Raw genomic sequence first — 22715 nt, 5'->3', positions numbered from 1 at the left:
CTGTGCCATTTGTCTGTTAGGTGTACACAACATGAGAACATGAGCTCAGTGAGTCGTGTGTGTGTGTGTGTGTGTGTGTGTGTGTGTGTGTGTGTGTGACTTCTCTATGGAGGTCGAGAAAGAGGAACAGGGAGGTATAGTGTGATTTTTGACTGCAGAAGGAGTGTCAGGAAGTGAAATTCATGCATAAAAGTCTACTGTGTATGGCAAAACAGTATGTCACATGGACATCTATTTGCATGGAAAAAACGATTTTGAGGTGGTCAGGTGTCACTGAAGATAGCAAGTTGGCCAGAACAGGCTCATTGTGTTGTTGCCCCTTCTGTCAGTGCTGCAGTGGATGCTGGTGTCAGCAATGACTGATGACAGACAGTATAAGACTTTCGGCTTATTGTAGGTATCAGTCACAGTACCATTCACGCCATCGTGATAGATGAAGTTCTGGAAAATCTGTACACAGTTTGTTCCCCATTGATAACACTGCAACCCATGGAATCATATCATGATAATGAATATCATTTCCTGTCCCATACTGTCAAGGGAGATGAAATATAGTATGATCATTTTGAGCTGGAAGCAGGCATCAGAGCCAACAGTGAAGCACATGAGTTCACTCCCACCAAAAAAAATTGGAAGCTGTGCAATCCAGCTGCAGGAATGTCATGATAACCATTTTCTTTCACGGCATGGGTTCACTGCTCGTTCACTTTCTGGACCATTGCACCACAGTTAACACACAGCAGTGTGACATCAAGTTCGAACATCCAGGAATCATTGACGGATGGCATCATTCTGTTTCAGGCAAATTCCTGCCCACATGTTGCCAAGGTTGTTTCAACTATGCTGCAGAAGTTTGGCTGTGAAGCCCTTACACATCATCAAAGTGTAAGTTGTCTTAGGATTTCTTTACTGATTGTTGACCTGCCTGCTAATGGCTATTTCACAGAAGAAGTAAAAATATTGTCTCCAGCGGGATTAGAACCAAAAATTAACACAGCCTTCAACTTGAAGAGTAAACACTTTACCAGTAAGCTAGCATGGAGCTGCATCAGATGATGGATAAGATGGAGAGTTATTCGCAACATAAATTGTGATGTATGCTGCAGTTTCTGTTGGAACAAGCTTCCTGGACTCAAAAACAGACATTTGCTACTTCTGTGTCATCCCAAAAGTGAGAAGAATACAGACTATTCAATTTAAATGACAAGATAATATTAAGCGAATTTACTGGGATAATTCTGATAAAATCTAGGAAGGAAATTGATGGACATACATTTGCAAAACATTATTCTACAATGTTGCCAATTCTCGATTAAACTAACAGCATGCAGAATATTTTTGGTCTGCTGATATGTTTCTTGAGCTGGCTGACACGGGAGAAAATGGCCCTGTAAATACACAGTGTTGCCAGCTACCACTGCATTGACGGGGTGTAGTACTACCTAACTTAGGCCAATGAGTTTTATTCGTCTTTCTGTAACTGTGATTCAGGTCTAAAGCACAGTTACAAATAATATCCAGATGCACTGATGGCAACTTGAACTTCATAAATGAGGAGCAGGGAAAATTATTTTGGTGGTTCTGTTCTTCAGTATATCTTGCAGGTACCTTTGTTGTTCTACCTTAAGTGAATTGCAAACTAAAAAACTCGTTCATCAGAAGGGATTCGCTTTTTTACCATCACCAGATACTATTAACTTTATGAGTAAATAACATTCATTTTAATATTATATAATTCAAAATATTCTTCCTTAGGAACACTTCTACCTTAAGTGAACTGCAAACTAAAAATCTCGTTCATCAGAAGGGATTCGCTTTTTTACCATCAACAGATACTATTAACTTTATGAGTAAATAACATTCATTTTAATATTAAATAATTCAAAATATTCTTCCTAAGGAACACTTGCATTGGCACCATCTCTCATACATCATAACGTAAATGAATAGACACCATAGCACTGTTTGTGGATGCTCATGTTTCGTAATAAAATTTCATAAGCTGCAAATAAAATATAGTTTCAAATCACAAAAGCAAACCATGCAAGAAAATCTTTCGCAATGACCAAAAAATAGAATTCAGAAGCCACCAAGATGATTAACCAAGTGAATCATTGTAGTGCAAGTTCAATTCCAGCTTCTAATAACATGAAAGAAGAAGCAGTTATAATGAAAATGTGAAACAAGGAACAAACAGTGCCAACAGTAATGTGTCGAATATGTCGTTCTTAAGCAGAACTGTCATTCATTCGAAACTGTCCAGTCACATTAATGTAACTATCACCTACATTCAGCATCAACAGGCAATAACCATATGCAGCAGTAGCAATAGAGGGTATATAAAGTGTGGGGGGGAATGTCGAAAACAGTGCAGTCATTGTTGTAATGCAGAAAGGGAGTGATTTATCTGATGTCCAGAAGGGCACGATCATTGGCTTTTGGATCAAGGGTGGAAGCATTTCTGAAATGTCTAAGCTTTAAAATAGTCCATGTGCTGCCGTTGTTAAAGTATGTTAGTCATGGTAAAATGGTGCTGTCCAAAAGTGACATCAAGGCCATTGTGGTGCACCACAAGTCACAAATGAAAGAGTTGAAAACAGCAGTTGAGATGTGAACAGGCAAATAGACATACAACTGTTCAGCAGCTGATGCCCAGATGAACCAAGGAGCTACCAACAGTGTCTCCTCAACAACTGTTCAACATATGTTGCTGCATATGGGCCTCCAAAGCAGGCACCTGGTTCATGCGCCCACATTGACTGCTGTTTGTTGGTGCTGAAGGCTGGAATTTGTGTGCCAATATCACAACTGGATGTCCATCGAATGAATCAAGTTTTGTCCCTATCGGATAGATGGCCATTTACGTATATGTCTTGAAATGTCTGAAAGCAAACATCCTGCAACAATCATCAGAAGAGAGCAGGCCAGAGGAGGGAGTATTATGGTCTGGGAAATGTTTTTGTGACATTCTGTGGGTGATCTCATAATTATGGAAGGCACAATGTTTCAAAACAAGTACATATCTATCCTTGGGGAGAGTGTCCATCCCTAAATGAAGTTTGTTTTCCTCAGCATGATGGCATCTGCCAGCAGGACAGTGTAATGTCACACACGGCTTGCAGTGTATGTGCATGGTTCCAACAGCACCAAGCTGAGTCTACCATCCTGTCCTGGCCACAAAGCTCCTCAGATTTAAACCCAGTTGAGAAACAGCGGGACCACGTCGATTTTGCTGTACGTGCCGTGGGTCCTCAACCGAGAAATCTAGTGTAGCTGGACATGGCACTGAAGTTGGCATGGCTCCACATCTCTTTTGGTACATTGCAGAAACTCGTTGATTCTGTTCCTGCACATGTCGCTTTGGTCTGCTCTGTAACAGGCGGTTATTCAAGCTTTTGAAGGAGATCTCCTTAACGTGAATGGACAGTGTATAGAAACCAAATAGAAGAAAAGTATCATCTACTCATAATTATAATTACAATATAAATGCTGGTGGTGCTTCATCAATAAAAGTGAAAAGTGCCTGAAGATTGAACTTTTCAATTTCAGAAACTTAAAACAGAGAGGAACCAAAGTAACAAATTGAGGTTATCCTAGGCAAGCATGGAAAGAAATTTCTGTGCAGTATCTCACAGATTGCGCATTTTGTATGTCGTTTATTCCCCAGCTGTTTCACACTGATAACCCCTCTAGGCTATCACAATATTCGTATGAGAATTATTGAGGTGTAATTGGTAAGACAAACTGCTGTTTTAAATAGTACAGCACTTGTGGCCAGATCTGACTCAGTGGGCAAGGCTAATTGTAATTTCATTTCATCTTGGTGACTATCAAAAAGGTTTAATAGCACTAGATCCTATGCACATCAACTTGTCTTCTCTTACAATTGCTCATCGGTTCTTGGTTGAGGGTTACATAAATAGGGTAAAATCAGAAGGACAAATAGACATGGTAACTATACAACACACTCTTAACTACCATGGGGTAATTTGGAAAGTTGAGCAATGGTAAGGCAACGAATTTAGATTAAATAGAGGTGTCGAAGTAAATTAAACATATCCATATGAAGCCAAAATCATTTTTTCTGTAACTATTTTCATTTTGAAATCACCCCTTCTCAGATAGTAAATTGTTGTTGTTGTTGTGGTCTTCAGTCCTGAGACTGGTTTGATGCAGCTCTCCGTGCTACTCTATCCTGTGCAGGCTTCTTCATCTCCCAGTACCTACTGCAATAGTAAATAACAAATGTAAAATATGAGTAATCAAAGAGCTCTTAAAGTCATTTTAAACGCTTTGGTAATTCGAAATCACAGTGGGGGAGTTTCCACCCACTGATACTATTGTCATCCTAGTCTCAGTGAAATACAATCCCCAACTGGAACTGTACTACCTCCTCATGAAGCTCAGCAATCATTTAGTTACAGGAAGAGAGTCAAAAAGAGAGAGTGAAAAAGTCCACAAATCACAGGAAATGAAACATGTTAGTTTCTGCAGAATCAGTGTGGTTTAATCTTACTTTAATAAACCTAATATCATTATAGCAGTCCTGAGGGATGCAGGTCATGGTGATTAATTTCAATAGTATATTAATTTCTTAAGACAGATATTTGGGAACCGTAGGGATGGGTGGAGCCACGTTTCTTGTGTAGAAATACGGAACAAACACAATCAGCACAAAAACTGTATCTTACTAGGAGAACCTGGCATTGGTTGCTCTCTGACACAGTTGAATTTTCACTTGGTGAAAGAAGGTTGGAAATGAAGGAACACTCACCTCGTCTTAGATGCCAACAGTCGATAGTCACACAACAATATGGGTCAGGACGCACCACACTGACCATTCCCCCCTAGAAGATCGACACCTCATCCAAATGCCCTTGCATGACAGGTCTGCGTCCTCCTCGGCTCCAGCACAACATTGTAGCAAATTGTGCACTATCAGGGGTGACAGTCCATTGCCATTTGTTATGGTGTGGGTTACATGCACGTCATCCACTTCTCTGCCTACCTTTGGTGAATGTACAGAAGCATACTAGACAGCAATGGTGTATGGAGTGACATTGCTGGGTACAGGAATGGCATCAGATAATGTTTTCAGAGAAATCCAGTATCTGTTTGTTTGATAATAATGGCCACATTGTGGTAGATCACAGTGACTGCATTTGCACAAGACCTACAGCACTAACTCAAGGCCTTATTGTGTGGGGTGTTATTGGGTACAAGCACAAATTACAGTTAGTACTTGTCCAGGGCACTGTGGCCAGTGTGACCTACATTAATGACATCCTGTGACCTGTAACCAAACCCTTTCTGCACAACACCCCCAGACACCATTTTTCAGAAAGACAATGCACGACCACGTGTTGCTGCATGAACACATGCCTTCTTTGTATCACAGGATGGTAGCCTTTTGCCCTGGCCTGCCAGATCACCAGTCTTGTCATTAATTGAAAATGTGTGGGATATGGTGGGACGATAGGTGAAGGCACTGATGCCCAGTGCCGACCACCACAGTTGAACTTTGGAACCATGTGGATAGCTATACCAGAGGATGCCATTCGCACCTTTTACGTATGATGCCATCATGCATGAAACAAGTTATCCAGGTCATTACGAAAAGCAACCTCATTAATGTTGCTAAATACCTCATCGTCAAGTTGTAATTTTGTGTAATTTTGTGACAAACCCTATGCCTCCTAGGCAACAGAAAACATGCTGAACTGAGGTGACTAAAATACTATTCATTTCTGCAGAACATACTAATGTATGTCCTGTGAATATGAATGTTCTATTCTTGTCATTTAAGGTGTGCTGTTTTTTTCTGAACATGAGTATGTTTTTGTGAATTTGAGAAATACAATGGATTTGTTGAGAAGAGGAATAAACATTTTAACCTTATTAAACTAGATTTTGTCATCACAGATCTTAAAAACAAATATATCCCTGTATTACAATTTTCACATTTTTGTAAATTCAGAAGAATCATTGCATTTCCCAGGGTGATACATACCACAAAAACATTCAAAGTATAGAAATGCAGAGCATAACAAGCAATATGGGAAGACGTATATGCCACATTCACATATTTTACTGTGAATATCATTACGAAAAGCAACCTCATTAATGTTGCTAAATACCTCATCGTCAAGTTGTAATTTTGTGTAATTTTGTGACAAACCAAGCATATAAAAGCATTTTCTCAACAGCTGGAGCCTGCAATTAATTACTGATCCATTCACGCATGTATTTTATTAACTACATCACTTCTGCTTGTGACTTCCGTTTGCTGTGCGATGAGAATAGGGCACTTCTGCAACGAGTGAATGTAATTCTTTACCTGTCAGTAAGAGTATATGTTGTAGAGTTGATAGAATGACATAGGCTTTGACATATTTACGTTCAATCAACATGTTGATATTCTGATTTCATCGACAATGAGGCAATCATACAAGGAGTGATAGCCTTGCCTATCCCACACCTCAGTAGTGTACAGAAGCAGCTCCATTTTAAAATAAGGTTGCAAAATTTTGTGCAAAAGCTGATGGTAGGTTTCTACGTTTCAAGTGGCTGACAGCTGTTTACATTATTTTCTCACCTCAAAGCAATAACATTATCTTACTAGAGATACGGTACACTGTTGATCCACTCATAGAATGAACTCATGGTTGAATTCAGGAATTATGGTGAAGGTTTGGAGTTGGAAGAATCCTGCTGTTTTCAGTAATTCATCAAATGTAAGCTTGTCATTGGTGCTGACGTATGTGGTGCCACAACACTGCTGAATTTTGTTTTTCTGCTGGAATCAATGACACCAGGTTTTGAATTCAAAATTTTCTGACAGCAATGAGGCGGCTGCAGCCCATTGCCCACTGCCACACTGTTCATGTAGTAACCACATGTCTGTTGTTTATAGCATCTGTAAAATGATCGAACCTTCGCAAATCAGTCATTTTATTTTTATCATGAGTCAATCCTCTGCTTGTCACATGGATCCTTCATTGTGGTAGCAGTTTTGTACTTGCGAGATTGTGCACTCGTACACTGCCCAGCACACATTAACACTTTCTGAAAGCCTGTTACTAGCAGTTTTTGTTTGTCTCCAAGATATCAATGGGAAATGTAGTCATCTAGACCAACAATATGTAAACCAGGCAATGGAATGCCATCATAATGTGCACACAACATCTGCAACACTTTGGAAAACTCACAAAATATACCTAGAATGTTTTTGTTCAAAGTTTTGTGATCTAATATAAAAATGGACCTGTTTCTGTAAATTATTGAGCCATAGGATGGGCAAAGGTATCCCTCCTTATATGATGCCCTGGTTTTCGATGAAATCAGAATATTTACACTTCATATGCCATGTAGCTGTTGTGGATGAGCTAACTTCTCATGCTCCGCTGCTCTCCAAGAGCTGATGATGTGTTTAAACATGGCCCCTGGGTTTCCATTAAGCGCTATCGATGTGTTTAAGCATCCTGTTCCCGTTGAGCGTCTCACTGCTGCCGATGAGTCACTTCCGTATCTCAGTGAATAAAAAAGTTTCAAATATTTATCAAGCAACAAACACATCTCTTTGTGTGCTATCATTTGCAAAAACCTTGTTTTAGTGTCATGAACCATTTATGAAATATGATGATTGTTGTAGCGACAATTCCTGACACACAGGGACAGAAGTGGTCGCGTCGTGCATGACTGTCAACTGGATATGAAAACCAATAACTTGTTCTGCTCTCAGTTTTAAATAAAATTTAGATATCTTTTATATATATTTCATATATAACAATGTATGGGCTAAATCATTCATATGTAAAGTCTACAAAATATGTTTTTACATTTGCAAACCCTTTAAAATTTTGTGCAGTGCTTTACTTAATGTGATGCAGCATGGTAACTATGATGAACAATAAATGCAAATTCAGTGCTTTATCAAGCAAAGATATCAGTCAAAAATCAAATTTTTTCACTGAATAGTTTTTTTTTCAAATTTGATGATTAATATTTCATAGTGGCTGGGACACCGTCTCTAATCACAGGTAGCAGTATTAGGCGAGCAGTAGAGCGACAACAGCACAGGCTATAGAGGTCATATCTGTAGCCATCAAAGGTTTAAAAGTGATTCCGCACATGTGTATACATTTTATCGAGTCTGCAAAACATATACTGTTACTGATAGATGAGGAATTGCATTTGCCCATTACATAAGTCCCCTACTCTCACTGCACAGCAAACAGAAACCACAAGTAAAAGTAATGCAATTGCTATAATTCATGCCTTGATCTGTAATCAATTACAAGCTCCAGCTATCAAGAAAATGCTTTTATATTTTGGCTTGTTGCAAAATTATCATCAGATTGCAAGACATTTAGCAAAGTGAATAAGGTAGCTTTTCCTAATGTTATTCACACCAATATGTGTGACTGTGGCAGGCATATATGCCTTCCCAAGTTGCTCATGGTGCTCTGAATTTATATGCTTTGAAAGTTTATTAAAAAAAAAGTATATATATATATATATATATATATATATATATATATATATATATATATATATATGAATATAACAGAGGGAAACATTCCACGTGGAAAAAATATATCTAAAAGAAAGATGATGAGACTTACCAAACAAAAGCGCTGGCAGGTCGATAGACACACAAACAAACACAAATATACACACAAAATTCAAGCTTTCGCAACAAACTGTTGCCTCATCAGGAAAGAGGGAAGGAGAGGGAAAGACGAAAGGATGTGGGTTTTAAGGGAGAGGGTAAGGAGTCATTCCAATCCCAGGAGCGGAAAGACTTACCTTAGGGGGAAAAAAGGACGGGTATACACTCGCACACACACACATATCCACCCACACATATACAGACACAAGCAGACATATTTAGAGGTCTCTAAATATGTAATATCTGGTGTTTATTGTTTGATCCTGTACTGCAATCATGAATCCTTCCGTCTCACTGTATGTATTGCCTTTTCTTAGCCATGTGTTGGATGCGTCTTGATTGATGTGTGGCTGTGTTAGATGATACGGGTGCTTGCCATGTAGTGTTTTCTTTTTCCAATTTACTTTCTTCGTATCAGTTGATGTTATGTGATCTAAAGGGTTGTAGAAGTGGTTATGAAATTGCAGTGGTGTAGCAGATGTATTTATATGAGTGATTGTTTTGTGTATTTTGCTGCTTGTGTATTTTGCGTTCTAGAAAGAATTTTCTTAAATTGTCTACCTGTCCATAATGTAGGTTTTTTTATATCGATAAATCCCCTTCCTCCTTCCCTTCTGCTTAATGTGAATCTTTCTGTTGCTGAATGTATGTGATGTATTCTATATTTGTGGCATTGTGATCGTGTAAGTGTATTGAGTGCTTCTAGGTCTGTGTTACTCCATTTCACTACTCCAAATGAGTAGGTCAATATTGGTATAGCATAAGTATTTATAGCTTTTGTCTTGTTTCTTGCTGTCAATTCTGTTTTCAGTATTTTTGTTAGTCTTTGTTTATATTTTTCTTTTAGTTCTTCTTTAATATTTGTATTATCTATTCCTATTTTTTGTCTGTATCCTAGATATTTATAGGCATCTGTTTTTTCCATCGCTTCTATGCAGTCGCTGTGGTTATCCAATATGTAATCTTCTTGTTTAGTGTGTTTTCCCTTGACTATGCTATTTTTCTTACATTTGTCTGTTCCAAAAGCCATATTTATATCATTGCTGAATACTTCTGTTATCTTTAGTAATTGGTTGAGTTGTTGATTTGTTGCTGCCAGTAGTTTTAGATCATCCATGTATAGCAAGTGTGTGATTTTGTGTGGGTATGTTCCAGTAATATTGTATCCATAATTTGTATTATTTAGCATGTTGGATAGTGGGTTCAGAGCAAGGCATAACCAGAAAGGACTTAATGAATCTCCTTGGTATATTCCACGCTTAATCTGTATTGGCTGTGATGTGATATTATTTGAATTTGTTTGGATATTAAGTGTGGTTTTCCAATTTTTCATTACTATGTTTAGGAACTGTATCAGTTTAGGATCTACTTTGCATATTTCCAATATTTGTAGTAACCATGAGTGGGGTACACTATCAAAAGCTTTTTGGTAATCAATGTATGAGTAGTGTAGCGAACTTTGTTTAGTTCTAGCTTGATATGTCACCTCTGCATCTATTATCAGTTGCTCTTTACATCCTCGTGCTCCTTTGCAACAGCCCTTTTGTTCTTCATTTATAATTTTGTTCTGTGTTGTATGTGTCATTAATTTCTGTGTAATGACTGAAGTTAATATTTTGTATATTGTTGGTAGGCATGTTATGGGGCGATATTTAGCTGGGTTTGCTGTGTCTGCTTGATCTTTAGGTTTCAGATAAGTTATTCCTTGTGTAAGTGTATCAGGGAATGTGTATGGGTCTGCAATGTAACTGTTAAATAATTTAGTTAGATGTGAATGTGTTGAGGTGAACTTCTTTAGCCAGAAATTTGCTATTTTATCTTTTCCAGGGGCTTTCCAATTGTGAGTAGAATTAATTGCTTGGGTGACTTCATGTTGCAAAATTATCACTTCAGGCATTTGTGGTATCATCTTGTATGTGTCTGTTTCTGCTTGTATCCACCGTGCATGCCTGTTATGTTGTACCGGGTTTGACTATATGTTGCTCCAGAAGTGTTCCATGTCTGTTATGTTTGGTGGATTGTCTATTTTAATGTGTGTGTTATCTATTGTCTGGTAAAATTTCTTTTGGTTTGTGTTGAATGTTTGGTTTTGTTTCCTTCTATTTTCACTTTATTATTATTATGATTATTATTGGGGCATTCCACAAAACTTTAAGCTAATAGAAGTAGCAGCAACATCCTTTACTGTAGTTAACAGAATCATAAAAATTTTAAAACACTAACGTTCATATGGTGATTATGGAACTCCAGACAGAATTCTGAAAAGTTGTTCTAACTTAATAATTACAGTAATGTCCTTTGTGATATCGGTAATGCATTACTAGCACACGAAATTCTTCTAGACAGCTTAAAATATGTATTTATGAAGACTTTTTGTAAGAAAAGTGACAATAAAGGCTTAAATCTGACAAATTTTTCCAAAATATTCAAAAATGTAGTGTACTCAAGTGCAGTCTCTCGCATAAGTAGAAACAACTTCCTTAGTACATCACAGTTTGGATACCAGAATGGTTGCTCAACTAAGAAAGCTTTTTATACATTCACTCACTAAATATTACAGGCCTTAAATAATAAAAAGTTGCCAGTTGGTATTTTTTGTGATCTTTCCAAGGCATTTGATTGTATAGATCACATTACTCTTTCAGAAAAACTTAAGTTTTATGGAATGGTGGCTTTACACTTTACTGGTTTGAATTATACTTAACAAACAACATGCAAAAAGTTGTGCTGAATGATTCAAACTGTGCTGGAAAGATATAAAATTTCAAAGAAAGGGAGAAATCGCAAAGGGAATCCTACAGGGTTCAATTTTGGGTCTACTCATACTCCTTATATGCATGAACGACCTTCCACTAAACATTCATCAAGAGGAATTGGTACTTTAGCAGACAGTACTGGTGTTATAATAAGTAGTACTGGAGAGAAAGTAATGGAAAAGGTTGTTAATGATGTTTTACAAAGATTTATAAAATGAATTCTTCATTTGTGTGGCCATGTTGTCCATAGTTGCATTACACTTTCTGAGTATAATTTTTTTTATACTACTAGAAAAAGCATGCCTCCCAACTAGACACATTTTGCTTTATTGAATTAAAGCATCATCAGTGGCCTGCAATTAAGGATATTTATATATGATTGCTTTTTAGATTGAAAAACAGTGCATTTACAGTTTGTTGAGTTTTCACGTGTGGTAATTTCTGCTTGGTTTTACACGTACATCAGGAAATGCCATCTGGTAACATGTCTTTGGTTTCTTTCTTCATTAGACACTGATACTTGTGGTCTAATTTTTCGATGAAGCATCAGTGACTATTGAAAAAAGAAACCAAAGACATGCTAGCAGATGGTGTTTCCTGATGTAGGCATAAAACCAAGCATAAATTACCATAAGTAAAAAACAGCAAGTTGTCAGCAAACTGTTTTTCGATCTTAAAGGCAAATCATATTGTAAATATCTTTAATTATAGACCATTGATGCTTTACTTCAATGAAGCAAAACATGTCTGGCGAAAAGAAAACCACGCATTTCCTAGTAGTTGTAACAACGGAACAAAATTGCCCCCAGGGATTTATAAAGTGATTCTATGGAAATGTACTATACATAAATTTTCGGAAAATGCGCTATATTCAGTTCGAACAACAAATAGTCGTACCAACAATTTATGTAACACATGACTAGGAGTCCATAAATAGGATAGAATGCTCCAAATTTTGAAGTGTACATATTGATGAAAATTGAACTGGAAAAATTATAGGCCCTATTACAGAGCTTGTAAAACAATTAAATTCAACTACTTTTGCTCTTTTTATAAATGCTGGTCTTGGAAACATATGAATCAACCTCCTGACATACTTTGCATATTGCAACTCAGCTATGTATTATGGAATAAGTTTCTGGAGTAACTTCTCACTTTGAAAGAAAGTAATGACTGCATAAAAGTAAGAGTAAGAATAATATGTTCTGTTCACCCACAATTATCATGTAAATACTTCTTCAAGGCATTAGGCATTTTAACTATGCCACAACACTACATATATTTGCTTATGAAATTAGTCATAAAAAATCCATCACAATTTTAAATTGCTGGATAAAATAAGTAAAATAAAGGAAAGGCAAGCATTCACCTACAACTGTCTGATATGTAGTGTATAGAAGCAAATAACAGAAAACTATTTATACTAGCTTTGGAGCTTCTGATCTTTCTCTAGTCTTTTTTTACATGTTCCTCCATTGAAATTTGAGAAGAATAGTGACATCCATACCTGCAACGTTAGAGGAAAAAAGTGACATACCCATTATTAAAGCAGTCAGCGGCTCAGAAAGTAGCTCAGTAAGCAACAGCATAAATCTTTGATCATTCAACCAATAATATAAAATGTCTCTCAGATAGCAAAGAGAGTTTTAAATCCAACTTAAAATCATTCCTACTGGACCACTCCTTCTATTCCATAGACATGTTTCTATTTAAAAACTGGTATTTTGTGAATAAAACTGTCTAACTTGCTATTGACACCAGTAGCAATCTCAACAGTCTTATTTACAAAATATTTATAATGATCATGGACTCTTACAGGAAATTCATTTCCTTTGTTAATAAAATCGGGTAGCATGTAAAACAAAATAAATAAATAAAACTGGTGAACTGACTCATTCCATATAATTTTGATAAAAGAATCATTCAAGTTACGGAACATGTAACTAACTATACAATCAATAGCGTATAGATCTGTTGTAATGTTGCACAAACACAATATCAGTTTTACCAGCAACCAACTTTTATTCCACTTCCACACACTTAACCAAAGGGTACATTAACTAACAGTCTAACAGTGAAGCAGATATATTAGCTGTACAAACAGTAGGGTGGCCGAGGGCTCGGCATGCTGGCTTACATATGACTTGTTTTGCACACAGCGCAGTGCTTGCTGCACCATCTGTGCTGATAGACAGTGGCATCCTTAGGCCGGCCATGGAGTTGTGCTGTATAAGGTTACAACACTCCTTCCCTATCGGAGAAAACTGTTCACTGTGGAGATCATTCAACTCCAATTATATGACTAACATTTTACTCTCATTTGGTTATACATGATTCATAAAACATTCATACAACAATAGATTCTGTTTTCATTTATGGCAAATATTGACATACGTTTCATTTCAGTTCACAGTGAGTTCTTGCTGGAGCACATTTATCAGTTCAAAAGAATCAAAGAAGTAAAAAATAGTCACTACAGTAGATACTACGCGCCGCTCAGATAACTAAGCATAGCCTCGCTTCTCTAGCATTATCCAGGAAGGGTCTACACACTACAAGGTTGTGGAAATTTCATGGAAAGACATTTATGTGGAAAGACATTTATGTGCACAGTTACATCTCGTTAATAGACTTAACTGTGATCACAAGAACAAAATATTTTGTTGTTTATAAACACAACTCAAATCTGATGATACCAATTGTATCAAATACCAATTCAGTGTTTAAAAGTGCAGCTCAATATTTACATGTTACGTTCATTGTATAAAGGATAACCATTTCATATGCTGAGGTATACAAAGTTGTATCATCATTACATACAATAAGCATTAAACAGTGTTTACATAAGTAACAAACATGCATAAAAATTTCAGTGCAAATCAGGTGATGCTTTCATGGGTAGTCAACACTCGCAGTAGTTTGGTTTCAACTGCTAGATTATTTGGTAGTACTCAACCTTAGTTCAGCATTGTGATATGTGACGTACAGCAACTGTTTTCTTCTTCACATACTTTCACACTATTATATTCATATGTATCATAAACTTACAGCTATATTTACTTGCGGTGCGGTCCTTTCTTTTGTTTATATGGTACCTAACACCCTACAAAGATTTATCTTTCTTCACTTTAGGATGTGTTGATGCATTGTGTCCTGTAAGAGAAGCCTTAATACTAACTTAAAACTAAATCTTCATAGATAAGTGTATAGTGGCTTGATGGCTATTAATACTTTATTCATATATTCAACCATGTATTCATTCATTTCAGTGTACAATCGGGCTATCACAAAATTTATTTAATTCATGTGTGCTTTCTACCAACCTTTATAAGTCTGAAAGATAAAGCGTATTAGAGGTGTGGTGTGACCTCTTATTCAATTTGCCACTTATATTGTACTCGCTTGTTTATCTGCAGCAACACTTTTCTCATCCATAAATTGTAATTAGTGCATGCACTAATTTTTTTTATTAAATTTATAAATATTGTGCATATATAGATGTAATGTATATAGTAGTGTAGCTTAAGTAAATATCTCATAGTTTAGGATCCCTTTCCTGTGTATATAGTCCCTTAGCTTATCTTTGTGGGTGTGTACTTTGTAGATAGTTATAGTTGTAGTATAGACTCTCTCCTAATTTTCTGCATCCCTGTTTATTCAATAGGCTTGCAGTTTGTTGACTAGCTTGCTCCCCAATGCTGCTGAATCGCTCTGATACCACTTGCATTACGGCGAGTTGTGTATTGCATTGCATGCTACCGTGTGTTTTATAAGTTCGTTTATTTGTTTACAACTGGGCCATGTAAAGGTCAAAGTGTTGTATTTAGAGTGTTGTCATCCCTAGACATATAAAAGTAAAATTATTACTAGTTACAACCACTCATCTTATCATTTACACATTTGACATATAAGACAAAACACAAACAAAAAAATTTCCTTAACAACTAAGTTCATAAATTCTGAAATGTGACTTCCAGTAGCCTAAATCTAATATTAATGTACAACTTGAGGGTATATAGATCATCTTTCACATCTCTACCGCCGTCGTACCAGATAAAGCAGGTGTTGATCAACTAGTGCCCCCACTCTTTCCCCCAGGTCACAGAACAAGGGCCTACCGTGACCGGTTCGAGTTTTCCGGCATCATGGCAGCATCAGTTCTACTATATGGACAGTCAGTGTTTGATCATACCAATTAGTATCCTGTGAGGTTCTCGACTGAAATTCTCTTTACCTTTGTGTGTTATTTGGCATATATGCGTTACTTTGCTGACCAAATTCCGCCATCTGTGGATTATTCGACTGCTGTATTGTTTTGTGTTTGCCAAGCGAATGGCTGATTATTGCTGATAGCTTGTGTCTGTACATATTGTACAGGCTGGTCATACTCTGCTGGCCCATTGTAGTTGTTTTTGTTAAATTTTTGCCCGTTTCTTTTATATCCACCCTTGAATTTACAGCTTTTCCCATTGTCATTGTGATTACTGTTGCCATATGTCTATGTGGGTTAAGGATACCATTTGTGTTGTACTACGAATCCATTGTTCACTTGTTGGTCCATAAATCTCTGTGGCAATATCTGTGTATTAACAAGCTTGGGTTGTACTGATCTCTCTTCGTATATCAAATCTATCGAGTCCAGTATAGATAGAAAGTATCTGGCGTCATGTTCTGGAATGGTAATGAGATTTTCCCTAATGTGAGCAGGAATATGGCTCTTTAAAATTTTCAGCACGTCTACTTGAGATACCGGGTTCATCCAGTATATGATTTTATTCAAATATTTTTCAAAATAGCCGCTTAAACTTCCGTGTTTGCTATTCAATGGAGCTAGGTTGAATACTTCACGTCTGAGATGGCCTCAGAACAATATTTATCCAGAAAGGCTCTCTCAAACTGATCATAGTCATGGCAATGTTCCGCCATATTCATAGCCCATAGTAGAATGTCACCTGTGTGTATCCAACAACAAATCTAATCTTCTGGGCTTCGGTTCAGGTATGAGGTAAACCATTTCAAAATGCTCTGAGAAAGACCACTGGGTTTGTTCTTTTCCCTACAGAGGAAATTGTCGATGCCTGATTAATCTCTCATCTGCAAGTAATGTTGACAAGCACACTGTGCTGTCTGTGACAGGCGTGTTTATGTTCACTTGGGGTGTAGCGCATGGTGGTTGTGCTTGCTTGACAGGTACAGCTGCTGGCAAGTGTTTTGCATTCTGCAACCTTCGCTATTTTCTGTCAATGGGCTAGCCACGTATTGTGGGTAACCAAAGTATGTAACTTCTCTAAAAGCATGGGTTTGTTTTCTGTCAACTTTTGTTTTGGAATGTCAGTAGTTTTAGCAACACTGCCTCGTAACCTTTCCTCTGCCTCCTTTAAACTGTAATCTACTGACTTCATTTCTCTTTTAGAGTTTCTTCTACTGTATCTACATAACTTTTGCACTCGGACACTACCTTGTCAGCAAGGGTGCTGCCCTTATCCAGCACCCCAGCTTCAGCTTTGACAGTTATTTCCTTTACATCGGTACATATCTCATCTCTCTCTGGTCCGCTCTTAGACTTTACTTTTGTACTTCTGTAGGTAAGTTTTTGCACACATCTTGCTGACTGCATTCGTCACATTTTTACCGGCGCATCCATTTGAGATTGTCTCTCCTGAATTTGGGAATATGCTTCACTGAGTTTTTGTAACTGACCTGGCAGTTGTTTCTGTTTATCGTCTATGGATGATACTCTTTCCGTTAACGTATTTATATTGCAGGATATCTTGGTAATTAATCTTGTTTTAGTTGTTTACCTAGCTCTGTGAACCTCCTGGATAGTTTGTCAGGTAATTCAGTGCGTATAGTTTTGCTCACTTCATTGAACTGTTGACTAATATTATTCTTCAGATTGTTAAATACCTGATTTAGCTGTGTTAACTGTTGACCTATACCCTTAAGTTGTTGTGTTCCACTTTCCTGATATTTGTGTTGTTTCGTAAACTGTAGTGTTATTTGTTGCATGAGTTGTATCAAATTGTGTGTCTCACTAGTATTTACATTGCTTTTATGAGCAGACCTCACTGTAGGCACCCGCGTGGATGGTGGAGGTGGCCACAGGGTTGGCGGAGTCTCTGACACATGGTTGGTCACAAGTGGGAGGAGCTGGTCATAGTGTCATAACACCAAGCCATTGGAGGTGTGCATGATGCGCAATCGGTGGCCTCAGCAGTGATGGAAGATCACTGGTATCCACTTAGGGTGCCAGCCAACCCACAGGTCCTGACAGCCAAGCCCAAACCGAACCGCTGCAAGGGGGCACCGGTGGGTGGCCAGGTGTCAGCCGGAGCAGATGAAGCAGTGTACAGGGCTGGCAGCTGTGAAACAGCTCTGCCGGGCTATGGTCACCAACTGGAGTGAACCTATATGAGTTCAAGGACCTACTGAGGATTCCTCGGGAGAAGATTGCTTGATATATTTCTTAATCCAAGTTTTGCAAGTATGGACCAACCGCTCCGCCTCACCATTGGACTGAGGTTGAAATGGAGGGGCAGTAACTTGCTGGATGCCACTCTTTGTACAAAACTCTTTAAGATTCTAAGAAATAAACTATGGGCCCTTGTCTGTCACAAGGGTATACCAAAATCCTTCCAAGGAAAAACTCTTTACGACAGCCGTGACAATAGCCACCGTGGATGTGGATGGGCAGCGAACAACATAAGGAAATTTTGAGAGACCATCGGTTACTATAAGCCCTAAAGAGTTAAGTAATGGATCCACAAAATCAGCGTGAATACGCCCCCTAGGTGGCACCCTGTGACAGGCTGACACAACACACATGATCTCATTGTCAATACCTGGCCAAAATACATGGCAGCAGGTCAGCAATTTTGTATGAGTAACACCCCTATCGTCCAGGTGGAGAAGGCGCCGGAGATCTCTCCGCAATACGGACTGGATCACAACCCTCATCACCAGTTCTTCAGTAGCCAACTAACACACCAGCAAGAATGGAGAGCACAAGAAATCCGATGCGCAGCCCAGTGGCTTATCTAGCCAGCCATGGTGGACAATTTGAATAACCTGATTTAAGATAGGATTGGCCATGACAGCCACCAAAATCTGAGAACTAATAATGGGAAAACCATCCATGGTGTTTTGGAATTTGACATCTAAATGAAAACACAACAGTTCATCTTGATCAAATATTGAATCAGGACCAATCGGGAATTGATAAAGAACATCCGCATTAGCATGTTGTACTGTGGGGTGGAAATGAATCTTGTAATTATAGCACAACAAAAAAGGAGCCCAGCATTGCAGACGATGGACCGCTTCATCTGGTAGAGATACTGAATGATGGAAAAGAAGAGCTAGACATCTGTAATCAGAAAATGAAATTTAGAACGATAAAGGAAAAGATGAAATATTTTGAGTGCATACACAATAGCAAGGGCTTCATTTCCCACCTGTGAGTATCGCTGTTGTGTGTGAATCACGGTTTTATAAACATACACAATAGGGCGTTCAGATCTGTCCACATATTTGTGAGTGAGAATGGCCCCATGGCCATACTGGGACGCATTTGCAGCCAAAACAAGATCTTGGCCTAATTGGAAGGTAACCAAGCAATGCGCCGAGTGTAATTTTGACTTCAACAGCGTAAAAGCACAGTCACAATTGGGTGACCAGTGAAATAATGGAGCACGAAGGGGCTTGAGCCACTGAGGCCACATCAGGAAGAAATTTATGGTAGTATGCAATCTTTCCGAGAAAGGTCTGAATCTTCTTGACATCGGCAGGACGTGGCAAAGCCGTAATGGCATCACCGTGCTGGTGTAAAGGCTCAATGCCTGCACGTGAAGCTTCTAAACTGAGATGATGATAGACAACTGAAAAAAATTGTGATTTGTCCGAGTTACATTTCAACCTGGCAACATGCAGCACCATCGAAGGTTCCACAACTGTTCTATTGAGGAACTGGAGACTACAATATCATCCAGGTAGTTAACGCGCCCCGGCATGGAGGCCATGAGTTTCTCTAGTATTCATTGGAAAATAGAAAGGGTGATAGCGATGTTGAGTGGCAGGCGCTGGAATTGATATAATCTGAAGGAGGTATTCACTATGAGGGTATGTTTGGAATCATCATCCAGTCAGTTCCAAGTAGGCTTCGGACAAGTCTACCTTGAAAAAATATTGGCTCCCAGAAAGCCATGCTAAGCGCTCATCCTGATGGAGTAAGGGATAGTTATCTATAACATACTGTGTATTTACAGACTTTTTAAAATAGCCACAGAGCCAAAGGTTATTGTTATGTTTTGCAACAATTACCAGTGGAGTAGACCATTCACATAAGGAGACATGTGTGACAGTACCCAAGGATGTTAGGCAATCTAATTCTAATTTTACATGCTTCCATAAAGCTATTAGGATTAATAAATGGAAAGCACTATTAGGATTGGTCAGGCATGAAAAAAACTTGGGCACACCATTCATTTCATTGTGATGTGAGCCTTGACATCGGTAGCACTACCAAAACCTTGTGAAAACAGTGAGAAAAATTCCGAGCAGTATGTGTCCAGTTGTTGGTACAGAATTTGATCCAAAACAAGATGCTCTTCATCAGAAATAGAGAATCCAAACATTCTGAAAGTGTGTAACCCAAATAAGTTTGCAGTGTTGGCATTATCCACCATTAGAAATGTCAAAGGCCAAACAATTGCTTTATGGAGTAGGGGAGTAGACAACAATCCCAATATGAGTATTTGTTGTTTGTTGTAACTCACCAACCGATGAGAGATAGAGGACAACACTGCTGATCCAAGGTCCACATAGTTTTGAGAATTTAACAAAGTCACTGCCACAGCCATGTCTTCTTGCATTTTTAGCATCTTGTCCATAACACGTACTTCCAACGTATAGTTTGTTTGGTGCTACCATCACTTGGCAAACACTGTTCACATATGTGTTCATGGCTAATGATTGAGGTTGAGAGTTGCACACAGATGCAATTTGTACCTTTTTGTGCACATGACTTGCTCATGTTGATCAAAATAATATGGGCACAATGATAGAGGAACACACGGCCACTGTTATGATGCTGATTCTTTTGCTGTTTAGCATGGCATCACCCCATGTGTTGTGGAGGCCATGATTGCATGGCCACAACATCATCTTCTGCCTGTGAGGTAACTGATGGTGGCTGAGGAGGAGAAGCAGTGGAGGCAACTTCACACCAAGCTTCTATCTGATTTCCTAGATACTTCAGAAGGCTGGGCAATGTTCAAAACCGCTATGAGAGAGGCATTTTTACATTGTAAGGTGGATTCACAAACTTCTCTATTAGGGGCAAGCGTATTATAGCATCACTAACCACCGAATTGGCATATGAGTCCTAGTGACCTTCAGTAATAAACACAATGACAGCTAAGCCTGTGGAGTTCTGCTTCCCAAACTCTGTACAATTGTTGTGGTCACTTTGGACAATAGTAGAACTCAGTGTGAGCAGTATTAACACGAGTTCACTTGCACTGATAAGTAGAGACCAAGTGAAGTAGTTCTTCGAAAGAGAGACTGGCAGGTTCCTGAACAGGAGCTAGCTGACGCAAAAGGCGATAAACACAAGGAGAAATCCATGACAGAAAGAAAGCTTTACACATGTTAGGGTCAGAGACACCAGAAGCTTGCAAACGTTGTCGAAGGCATTTTTTATATGCAGTATCATCATATGGAGGAAAAATGGGGGCTGTGTCAACGGTGGTGAACCCCTGCATGTCAGTGAAGCTGGCAAATTATTTAGTGCTACAGAGAGAACCTGCTGCTGGTTGGTGGGAGCTTGCTGCTGTTCAACAAGGGATTGAAGAATTTCATCCACTGGCATGATGGTCATAGTGAACCTAAAACAAAACATTCTGAATAGAATACCACACTCATTGCCATAAATATTGTAATGTTGCACAAACACAATATCAGAATTCTCACCAACTAACTTTTATTCCACTTCCACATGAAAGGATATACAGAGACACTTGAGTAAAGTAGTAATCAGTGCAAACACTTTTAAACAAGGAGTACATTAAGTCACAGTCTAACACTGAAGCATACATTAGTCATGTGAAGATGAGTGGTTGAGGGCCCCATGTGCTGTCTGGGCCGATGCATGGTGGCCTCATTAGGCTGGCCGTTGAGGTGCGCACTGTTTAATTATGCATACTCACTGTATAATGTTACAAGATCCTCTTTGGGAAATATTCAGATATTTTGTAGAAAAGCTTGAGTCATTATGATATCACATAGAAGACCGAAAACATCAAATGATTTTAAAATTAATTAATATGTACTAAATATGAGGGGTTCATTCTTAAATCTCTTGCAAGGAAATGCATTTGCTGATAACAGTCTCATGGTAAATATACTCATTTATTAAACCTGTCACTTAAAATCACCATTCCATCCACAGTGAATATAACACTCAAAGAAAGAATTTCTTTAGTATTGTTACTCAGCCTTAGCTTAACACGTGTTGCGTGAAGTGTGTAATTGTAAAAGTCTTGATCATATACTTAATGCTCTGAAGGGTCAGATAGATAAAAACTATTTTAAAACTTTACGCCATACATTTTTTTTGTGTTCATACAGTCACTTTTTGTGGCACTATGACCAGTTAAGTTCAGTTATTATAATTATAAGTTAAGCAGCCTGAAGTACGACTATACAAATGGTCAGCATGTAACCATAAAAACACTTGGAACATGTAAGACATGTATTATGACTTACTGATGCATTCCAAATTGCAGTGAATTAATGAATATATATTTCACATGATAATTAACTAATTGTACCTAGCAAAAAAACTGAAGATTGAATTTTCCACTGGGTTTATAACTGCTTTTCTTTGCCTGTGTGGATTGAAGACAATGGAAAATTGCTGAATATGATTTTTGTGTGTGAGATGTCAGTCTCCCAATGTTTTTACTGTCTTTTGCAGGTAGTACGGTATGGCATCTCAGACATCGGTTCCAGTTTACTGTAGATGACATACAGTTTCCCCTTATCTTACCAGATTTAGACCATGATGGAACTAATGAACTGCTTGCAGCTTGTGCAATTACAGAGAATCACAAAACAAATACTGCAAAGCGAAACCATTTAATACTAATATCAGGAAAGATGGGCCAGTTACTGGGACAGCCACTGATGGTCTCTGACTGTCCTAGAATAACAAATATCATTTTGGAAACAGACTGGAGAATTACTTGTACATGTGAAGAGGAAGCTGGGAAAGGTGAGCATAGTTATTT

The 22715-nt window shown here is 38.2% G+C and overlaps 1 protein-coding gene across 1 annotated transcript in view; it reads left to right on the top strand.

The window, feature by feature from the left end:
* LOC126252036 (uncharacterized) overlaps window positions 1–22715 on the top strand; it is a 109330-nt gene that overhangs the window by 71768 nt on the left and 14847 nt on the right. Inside the window, exon 5 of the mRNA XM_049952825.1 lies at window positions 22403–22699. Within this exon, the coding sequence (XP_049808782.1) occupies window positions 22403–22699 (297 nt within the window). The remainder of the gene's footprint in view (window positions 1–22402; window positions 22700–22715) is intronic.

Source organism: Schistocerca nitens, chromosome 4 (assembly GCF_023898315.1).
Source record: "Schistocerca nitens isolate TAMUIC-IGC-003100 chromosome 4, iqSchNite1.1, whole genome shotgun sequence".
Taxonomy (NCBI): Eukaryota; Metazoa; Arthropoda; class Insecta; order Orthoptera; family Acrididae; genus Schistocerca; species Schistocerca nitens.
The sequence above is the reverse complement of the archived record's forward strand: the minus strand, read 5'-3'. Positions and strand labels throughout refer to the sequence as shown.